Source organism: Tiliqua scincoides, chromosome 5 (assembly GCF_035046505.1).
Source record: "Tiliqua scincoides isolate rTilSci1 chromosome 5, rTilSci1.hap2, whole genome shotgun sequence".
NCBI classification, from domain to species: domain Eukaryota; kingdom Metazoa; phylum Chordata; class Lepidosauria; order Squamata; family Scincidae; genus Tiliqua; species Tiliqua scincoides.
The window spans coordinates 8,618,908-8,629,345 of NC_089825.1; the positions used below are offsets into that span (position 1 = coordinate 8,618,908).

Consider the following 10,438-nt stretch of genomic DNA (forward strand, 5'->3'; position numbering starts at 1 on the left):
ATTGTTCTCCCCTCCCCCCTTTGTTAATATTTAATTATCAGCGATGCTCACAATGGCCCAGGCCGGGAGGAAGTTCCGCGGGGCGCAGTGACGAGCGCTCCTTCCGCGGGCCGCGCTCCAGCCACGGCGAACTGGCCCCCTTCAAAAGGAAAACCCAGAACAGTCTCACTTGCAGGTGCGGCTCGTGGGGTGCAAAAGGGGCGTGTGAAGAACCGCCAGGAGCCCGAGTTTGGCTTCTCGCTGGTGGGGCTGCTGGTGCCTGAATTCACACACGCAGCCCCGGTGCTAAACCAGAGGAAAATGCACTCCGCGAGGCAGGCTTCGGCCTTTAGGCAGTGAAATAGGAGGGAAGCAGAAGGAAAGGAAGCTCTCGTGTGGCAGTAGTCTGAGTAATCTCTGAGTAATCTCTGAGGCTGCAATCCTATCCACATTTACCTGGGAGCAAGTCCCATTGACTATAATGGGACACACCTGAGTAGATCTGCATAGGATCGGGCTCTGAGTAACCTCTGAGCATTCGTGTCCAGAAATGAGGAACGTAGATAGGAAGGCATTATTATTTCAAAGAGCAGCACAGGCGCCTCTCTCTCTCTCTCTCTCTCTCTCTCTCTCTCTCTCTCCCCAGTTCTGCATCTGGGGCACTCCGGGAGGAGTGGGGGGGGAAGGTGCAAGAAAGCAGCACAAGGGAACCACCCCCCCCCCCCGAGATTTTCCTCCCAGGCTTTGGAAGCGGTGGTTGGTTCCCCTTCTTGGCAACTGGAGAAAAGGCTCTCCGCCTGCCCTCGCCAGTCCCGGGCTCTGGTTGCAATCCTATCACACTTACCTGGGAGTAAACCCCACTGAACATAACGGGACTTACTTCTGAGTAGGCACGCATAGGATTGGGCTCTCAGAGCCCTCTCCGCAGCCGGGCAGGTCAGGGATTACTGGTGGAGGCCGCGCCGCCGCTGCCAAGCCGCCCTCTCGCCGGCTTGCCTGCCACCCCAGTCAGCGGGCCTTCCCAGAGGTGCGGCGGCGGGGCTGCGGGCAGAGACCCAGGCGGGGAGCGCCCTGAGAACCCTCTGCCCCCCCCCCGGATCGGGGCGCCCGCTTCTCCGGGCCACGGGCCTAGGGCTGCGGCAGGCGGCCGGACGCTGCGAGCGGCTCCCCGCTCAGGGTCGCAGGCAGGCCGGGCCGAGCCAGGGCACAAAGCCCCGCGTGCCACGGCTGCCTCCTTCTCGCGGCGGGGTGGGGAGAGGCGGCCCAGAACAAAGGGGCGCCGAGAAGGCCCAGCGTCGCAGCAGCCGGCCACAGTCCTCAGCCAGGCACCGGCTCACCTTCGCTCCCACCCCCGCCAGTGGGTGACCTGGGGGAGCGGACGAGAGACTTTTCTGCTCACGGGAGAATAGCCCCCACCCCACCCCACCCCACCCCCGGTGGAATTCGCAGAGGTGTCCCTGCGCTGGGCGCCCTTCTGCTCCCTTCCCCCTTTGGGAAGGAGTTCTGAAGAGGTGGGGAGGGCAGGAAAGAGTTTCCACCTGGCCAGCGGCCTCCGAAGGCTGGCCAGCCCCCACCCCCCAGACCGAGATGAAGGGGGGCTCTCTATCATCCCATCGAGGGCCTTTTAGCTCTGCAAGGAAGCCCTGGCCTCAGCCTAGCGAAGACCAGGCGGGCATTGGCGCCAGAGTCCCCGAGGGGCAGAGAGAGCGACTGCAGCGGGCTCAGAGAAGGGAAAGAAGGGAGAGAGTCTCTCTCTGGCCTCCCCCAGTGCCGCTAATTGAATTGGGCACCCAGTTCCGGGCTCCCTTCCAAAGCGCCCCCACTCAACCGCTCTCGCTCTGTGCCTTCCTCCCCCGCCCCGGACCGCAGGCCCCAGGTCGCGCAAACCAAAGAAGAAGAACCCCAACAAGGAGGACAAGCGTCCCCGGACGGCGTTCACTGCGGAGCAGCTGCAGAGACTCAAGGCGGAGTTCCAGACCAACAGATACTTGACGGAGCAGAGGCGGCAGAGCCTGGCCCAGGAGCTCAGCCTCAACGAGTCCCAGATCAAGATCTGGTTCCAGAACAAGCGGGCCAAGATCAAGAAGGCCACCGGCAACAAGAACTCCCTGGCGGTGCACCTCATGGCCCAAGGACTGTACAACCACTCCACGGCCTCGAAAGACGGCAAGTCAGACAGCGAGTAGAGGGGGCGGGGCGGGGCGGGGGGGCAGGGTTCAGGCAGAGTTTATACAATGCAATAATTTAAGGAGAAACAGATAAGGGCCAGTGTATAGAGATACCAGCAGAAGTAGCGGGAAATCTGGTGTATTAGATATAATTCTGCAATATTCTGTGTATATATATAAAATATAATTTACAGGTAAGGTGTTGTAAAAAAAAATCCAAAATATCTGATTATAAAATATTTTTTTGATTTTTTTTTTGTTCGACGGAAATTTTAGATGCTATCTTTATGGATTTTTTTAAAAGCTTAAGTTGCCTTTTGATAGACTTAAGCACTGTTTGAAACGGTGGACGTTGGACTGTTTTTTGAAATTCAAAATATTAAAAAAAAAGAAACTTTTGCTGAAGTCCAAAGATTTTTATTGCTGCATTCACGAGACTGTGAACCGAATAAATAGTTCTCCTATTTGTTCCACGACTTTTACCGTTTCTTTCCCCCTTTCTCTGGTGTTTGCCTTCGGGGTGGTACAGAACGTAGGGACACTTTCTCACGGTGTAAATGAATACATCGGGGGGGGGGGGCGAGCTACGCCCAGGAACTTTCCCTCGTTCGCCCTAATTTCTCCATAGTCTGGGCTGAAGAAAAATGGTCGCTGGTACAGAGTTAGAGCAAAGTGGATGAGCAAAGCCAGACCTCCCAGGCGTGTCAGCTGGTGCTGATCTGGGGCCCCATCCCACCCAATTTTCCAGTGCCAGTGCTGCTGCAGTGACGGCCTCCGTGACTACCCTCCAACCACAGGATGCGGCACGCACCCCGTTGGCACGGCCACAGCAGGGCTGGAAAGTTGAATGGGATTGGGCCCTCTGTCCACAGTGGGAAAAGTTTGCTGGGCCACATTGGAACTTAGGGCCTGAGTTCTGGGCAGTGGGAAGGGCAGCCTCCTTTCGCCCCCGAGCTTCTTGGTAATCTAGGGCGGCCTTTGCCTGGATAACCCTCGCTTCCGAGGCCGCCTCCCGTGACCTTCTCCCGTCCCCTTCTGCTCGCTCAGGCGCTGATGCGGGCTCCCTGCTGGCCGCTGTAGCTTGGCCCTGCTTTGGTCGGCTCCAGCAGGCCACTGTGGCATTCGCGGGGGCTGCGAGTGCCTGCAGGGTCGAGGGTGCCAAAGCGCGGTGGCGGTGGTCTTCCCCAGCGGCTTCTTCTGCACAGCTCACCACGGGACAGAGAGAGAAGGCCTTCGCTGCGAGGTCGAGCTGGCTCAGGGGAAGACCCAGTGGAGAGGAGGAGGGGGCGGCGAGGGCTTTCTTTCAGCCCCACTGGCTTCTTTCATGCAAGGGGCCGTGAAAAGAAGGTGGGCTCATTTCTGAAGCCTCTCCGTTATGAACTGCTGCATTTTGTTCAGGGGCAGAAACTCTCAGAAGCTCCCCTTCGCTCTTGCTGCCTTTGAGCCCTGAAAATGGGCTCTTTACAATCGAGTGCAGCCTAAACGATTGTGCAGGGTTTGTAAATGCCACAAACGCTTGTGTTGTTTGATTTCTGGCGTGTCTTCACCTTTCGGTCTGTTTTCTGCTTCTAATGGGAGGTCCAGTGAAGCCAAGAATTGGCATTTCATTTATAACTTTCTCCCAAACCTTCAGCCCTGCTCCTTTTCGGAAGAAAGTGTCCAAAATGCTGGTCAGAGGCACACCAACTCCCACAACACCCTCCTGGAAGGGTGCTGTACAAATTATTCAGGACCATATCCTGAACTTCTCGCTTTGCCTTAAAACCTCTCCTTATTTCCCAATCAGAACAGACACACATGTATGTAGTCATAGGAACTCTGTAAACAAAACGAAACCACAACCACAAGCCAGTGCTGTAAAGTGAAATTCTGTGAATGATCTTCAGTTGCTTAGGAGATTCAATGATTCAATGAGATGGCCTTTTAGCAAGAAAGCAAAGTTTCTTTTCAATTTCTGAAACGTGCAGTGTCAAATATTTATAACTCTATGAAATATGAATGTTTCTATTTACGATTGTGGTCTCAAAATTGTTGACATTTCCACTACCTTGTGTGTGTTTAAATCTTGGAAGACTGAATTCAATAAAAACACAAAACCCAAGTTTATTATGAAACTTGCAATGCATGTATCAAAAACCTTGAACAGAACAATATGTAGCCCTGAAACTGCATTCTTGAGCCCAGAAGGAATTCTGCATAGGTGTAAAAGAGTTGTGAATGTCAGTGCAGGAGAACAATTTTGCTACAAGACGGTTAATCGATTGGTTGAATAATTAAGAAACTTTAGATGAGTCATCTGTACATAAGGGCAAGCAAATTTTTAAATATTATAACTTTAGGGCTGGTAATATAACATCAAAGCTTAAATATCATATGTACAATGACAAAGCAACAGATTCCTTCTTTTCTAAGAAAATATCTGTTAATTTCCTGGCATTTGGGAAGTACCTTAGAAAACGACATTTGTAAAAACGGAAGTGCTACTAATTCATACATTTAAATCTACGGCATTTGGGAAGTACCTTAGAAAATGACATTTGTAAAAACGGAAGTGCTACTAATTCATACATTTAAATCTACGAGTAATGACAATCATATCCAATTTATATATAACTTCCTAATAGGACTATTGAAATCAAAGTAGTTTTCATTGGTTTGTAGTACAATAAAGGAGATTTTCCCAAATATTTCAGCCTAGTACAAGTTCCTAAAAAGAGACGTAGGAGACCTGATAAAAATGTTTTGTTCTGTTGCAAGAGACTTACTACATCCAACTGTTAAACACCAATGGTATGCTCAAAATTATTATTCTATTAGGCAAAATATTAAGAATAGATGGGTCTATAACAGGCAAATACTGATAAAATAAAATGAAATAAGAATAAAATAAAAATTGGTTCTGGACCTTGTTTCAACTTCCTAAATCAAGTAGAAGCCATAAGTTTACTTAGAGTTTGCTGTAATGAAGTACTTGTAATGGCCAAACTTTCTAAATACTGTAAAAGTAGGAACTTTTCTAAAACAGAACAAACTTTTGAAATTGGGTAGGCAGGAAATATTGTTTGTTTTTTTTCACTGCCTGCTTCTAAACAAATAAACAATCGTTCAATCAATCAAACAAACAAAAAACCCGGATTAATCTACTACACTTCCCTGAACTGTACATCCAGTCAGATCACCAAAGGAGAATTCAGCACGTTCATCGAGACACAAATACGTTAGGGGTCAACTTTTAAAGATGGCCAGTTTAGCTTGCAAACAAGCTGATTATAGCAGATGAGGTTCGTGCAGCCCGACCTTACGCCTGTTTTGTTTACTTGGAAGTAGATCTTTCCAACTTCTTCACGTTCTCTTTTCTCAAAAGTTAGGAGGTGATCCTGAGAACTATCCAGAGGAGCAGAGAATCTTTAGAGGACCTTTTAATGGGCCATCTCGGCTCTGCTGCCTGGGCCGCGGAGGCCTCGCTCGAAAGCAGCGCCTACTGTCCAGGGCCTCCAGTGGGGAGGCGGCAGCATTTACTCTTTACTCTGATTTTCAACCTACTATACATCCAACCGGATGCAGGTGAACACAAAACCTGCATTTTGTGCAGCAACACAAAGAACCTCGTTTCGCTCGCTTTTTCTTACTACACGAAAATTAAAGAGATCCCATACAGATAAGGTACCTCTTACTGTGCCAATCACAGCTCGCAAGCCAATCAGAATGCTCCTTGTACCTGCTCTCACGGAGGAACCCTGCCAACTTTGAATGTAGGGGATTTCCAGATCTTAGGAATATATATATGTATCTCAGTGTGCTGGTGGATATGATGGAGGCACGTGAACACCTACAACCCAGTTAAATATAAGTGCTTATAAGCTCGTCTATAGTGCAATCATATATATATATATATATATATATATATATATATATATATATATATATATATATATATATATATATATATATATATATATATGTCCATTCAGAAACAAATTCCATTGAACAGTGGAATTTACTCACAGGTAAGTGTGTGCAGGATTGCAGCCTTGGCGTAATGCCTAGAACTGCTTAATTGAGCCTTTAACTGGGTGATCGGGCTCTTTCGTGAGGGTGGTGTAGAAATAGCCCCCTCTGTGAACATACACGACTTTTCCCATTCGCGTGAACGGAGAGCACGCTGTACACAGCTGGCTGGATCAAGGAGGTTTCGGACACTGAGATCCACTTAGGCCCAAGCAGCCCGGTCCAAAACAGGTTGTCTTGGCTGCAGTCAACAGGATGTACTCCTAAGGAAATAAAACCGACGTTGCAGCCTTGGGATAGGTTGTACCTAGAAAAGAAAATGCTTTTAAAAAAGTGTTCAGCGTTGTTTCAACTGAGCTTTTTTGTTTGTTTGTTTGTTTGTTTTTCCAACTGTGATCACAAATCTTGACTTTCCTACGGAATTAAAGAAATGGCTCCGAACAGGTAGCCCGATCGCAGATATCAGAACACGGGGCGCGAGGGGAGCCTCGAGAGCGAGTCGGTAGCTGGACGTGGACCTGAACTTCGGGCAGGTCCGAAGCCCGTTTCGGGAAACCTTTCTGCGGCGGCGGGCCACCTCCCCTGCGCCCTCCCGCTCCGGGACGCAGCCAGGCGCCACAGACGCGCCACAGGTTTCAGGTGCCGGAGACGAGCGGCTGGCCCTTCGCTCTGGGGCCGCGCTGCGGAAACTCAGGGGCTCCGCGGATCTCTGCAAGCGGTCAGCGAGTCGAGGCCGCAGAGGGCGAGAGTCCTGAGCAAGCCGGGGTCGCTCTTCCCCCCGCGGGTGCAGTGCCCGCCCAGGCAGCTCTCCGACCGCGGCAGGCTCCGGAGGGCGTTCAGGGAGCGTGTCGCCCGACCCCGTGGGCTGGTGATGCCAGCAGCTTCTCCCAGCGGCGGCGAGCCGGCCTGCTTCCTGCCAGGGCCGGCCAAGGCGACGTTCCTCCGCACGGACTGGTAGAAGCCACGCAGACGCGTCCAGGCTCTGATCCGAGGAGGTCCCGGGGAGCGGGGAGGCTTCTCAGTGCCCCTGTCCGGCTCGGAAGTACCGCTGATCAGGTCCTTTCCGTCTACCCAGCTTAACAGGTTCAGTTCAGACGGTCGCGCGCTGCCTAGTCTTGAAACTCCTCCAACGTTTTGGGACACACCTGGCGGTAGGAAGTCCCAGTGGCCCTTGGATGGGTCCAGGTAGGGGTCCCCCAGTGGAACAGGACTCCTTCCGCTGCGCTCCCCCCACCCAGCAGAGCGTGACTTCCTGAACAGGTTCTTACTATTAATGTGTCACGCAGGTTGGAACCTGCCTGGCTGCAGAAGACCTGCTGGGAGCAGCCTGGCGGGGGAGGCAGACCCTCCCCATGGCCCTCTCTCAAAGCCACCGCCCCGTCTTCTGGGAGTGCAGCGGTGTCTCCCCATCACTTCCTTTGGCACGCTTTGTCTGGCCTCCAGCCCGCCGCCAGTTGCAAGAGCCTGAGAGGCTGCAGGTGACCTTCGAATTGCAGCCCAGGCACACCGAAGGGAGTCCAGGGGCTGCACATGTTTCAAAAGCATCGAAAGATGTACAGTCTCTTCTCAGTGCTTTCCCTTCCTTAATGGGAAAGTAAAACACTGACTTTCATTTAAGCAGGGGCCAAATGATGACAACTTCCAAGAATAAATAAATAAAGGGGCTCATGCGCTTTCCTGGCCTCAGTGTTTTCGAGAGAAGTCAAAAACAGAGCCACAATGCACAGGCACACATTAAAGCACGTAGATGTTATTGGCACAGACCTTTGGCACAATGCACCAAGGATTTGCCCAGAGATTGCAGGCGCCAATGCTGTGGGCAAATCTGGAGCAAGAGCCCTTTTGGGAAGGGAAGAGAGGGCTGGGAGCAGATCAGCTGCTTGGGTGCAGATCAGCCTTGCCCCCAAGCGCCAGTGAGAAGAGGTGAGGCCTTTGAAAGCATAACATCCCCCTGTCTTCGGTCCTGGCTTCGCAGACTGTCTCATCCATCTTTCCTTCAGGCTTCAACAGAAATGCCACCATCTTTCAAGCAGAGCACCCTTCCCTGTCTTCCCGCTTTGAGTCTGAGGATCTGGACTGGCTGCAAAGGACTTTCTTGGTGTCCTCTCGGTTCCCTGGTCAGCTGCACTGTGGCATTGAAGTGGCAGTGAGAGCCACAAGTAGTACCTTCTTGTCCTCCCACTTCTTCCACTGCTTCTCCACAGGCCTGATGGTCTTCACTCCCTCCAACCAGAAGCCAAATTACTTTCTCATCCATTGATTCTGTGGGATTGGAAAACTATGATGGGAGAATGATGTCCGCCCATTTCTTCTGTGCAACGCTGCAGCTAGGCCCTTTCAGGAGGGACGAAAAACCGAAGGCCTTCTTCCAGGCCTAGCATTGCAGCGCTTTCTGAAAGTCTCACTTTGGCCCACTCCCTTCCCATTCTTAGCATACGTGAACATGACAAATATATATATTCCTGGTGGTTTATTTTTAACCTAAAAGAACAGAAGATGTTCTTATAAACCACCAGGACAAGTCCCTCTCCCAGGCATTGCCTCCAATCTGGAAAAGGTTCCATTCCTTTGTAAATGTGTCACAGACTAGGGGTGGAGCGTGGAGGAGGGCAAAAGGTGAAGCAAAGTTGTATCACCAAAGACATCTCTGCTAAATGCCTCTTTTCTGAACTGACCTGCCTCCTTCTCATGATCACTATCCTTACATGCAAGAAAGGAGAAACTTCTGGATTCCAGCACAGAAATGAGCAATGGATCTCTTTCATCTCCTCTTTCAGACCTTTTGGCCAAGGCTGTCCCTTCTATTAGCATCTCAGATTCTTGTTCTGATTCTTCATTAAATCAGTGTAATGGGCCTAAGCAGTCTCTAAATGAATGATCCTAATTATGTGATCCCATCTCTGTTGAAGGCAGTGGTTGTTTTGCTAAGATCAGGACTCGGTGTCATTTGGTGAATTGTTAGAACCCGAATTGGCCTTTTCAGCCACGCTAGATGCTATTCCAGAACCACCTTTCAGAGCGCGATGCCATAGTCTTTCGAGACTGAAGGTTGCCAACCAGTAGAACCCAGCAGCAAAATAAATAGGCAACATTTTCCTTCCCCTACCAAACCCAAAAAGGCAAGATAGGCTGAGATTCGGCATGAATCTATAGCATTTCATACTTCTGCATATCATTCATCTGTTGGTGAATGGAACTGTAATGATGCCATGAGAAGCTATCTCCACTCCCCTCTAAATGGAGCTGGGTCTAAGTAACCCTTTGAAATGTAATTGGTGTTCCTATAGCTAAAACATAATAGGCTTTGATTACATGCTAAACAGAATCAAATGTAATCCTTGAGTTAATTATGTGGAGATAATTTTATAATTATATCAATTCAATTTAAAAAGCAATGCATTGTAACACCACATTCTAGACAGGGAGTAATGATTCCAAATAAAATTCTCATTAATGGGAAGTATCTCCAACTCACATCAGGCCTCTTTTCTCCCAACTCCCTTCTCTCCTAGAGAGCAAATGGGAACATGCATTTATCTCCTCTATTGTCACATTACCTGTCTCCTCTCATATCTATCTCGAAAGTGGAAACCACTGGAAAATCACAGACAAAAGAGGCTGTCTGAGAAGAGCATTTCCCAGCACTGACCTGCTCTCAAATGCTAAAGAAGCTCATCTGCATTTCTATTCTGCCCAGCTTGTATGTGGAAGTAACGCCCAACGGTCACTGACTTGATGAGCTGGAGAGAGAGAATTTGTTTGTGTCTCACAGACACTCTAACTTAGCATGAATAGAGTCTGTGGCCAGAAGACTGGGGTGAAGGTCAAAGCCTAGGTCACAGCTGCAGGTGGCTCATTTCCTCTCCCCTTACCCCCTTCCTCCTTCAGAAAGTCATCTCACACCTCCGAAGTATAGATGCCCACACTCTGTTGGGAGCGGACTGGCATAACTGATGCAATCTACTCTGAAGAATTCATAAGAAATATAGTAAAAATAATGTCTGTCTCTTGGGACATTTCTGTAGTGGCACTGCAAGGAGGCAAAGGAAGTGGAGATTAAGTATTTGGTTTATTTAAATATCTATAGAACTAAACTCAAACACACCTACTCTTATTCAGAGGCAGAATCATTTTCCTGATTTTCTCTCTTCCCCTGCCCCAGTAGCCATTTTATTTGGAAACACAAAAGTGTCACCAGGGGATCTCAGCAATGCCTCCATCCAGGGCAATGAAAAGTGTCACCAGGGGATCTCAGTTCTGCCTCCATTTAATGCAATGGTGCT

The 10,438-nt window shown here is 49.8% G+C and overlaps 1 protein-coding gene across 1 annotated transcript in view; it reads left to right on the forward strand.

Moving 5' to 3' along the window:
* The window catches only part of EN2 (engrailed homeobox 2), a 5,636-nt gene extending 3,471 nt beyond the window's left edge, over window positions 1–2,165 (forward strand). Inside the window, exon 3 of the mRNA XM_066627503.1 lies at window positions 1,849–2,165. Within this exon, the coding sequence (XP_066483600.1) occupies window positions 1,849–2,165 (317 nt within the window). The remainder of the gene's footprint in view (window positions 1–1,848) is intronic.
* Window positions 2,166–10,438: the final 8,273 nt, after the last annotated feature.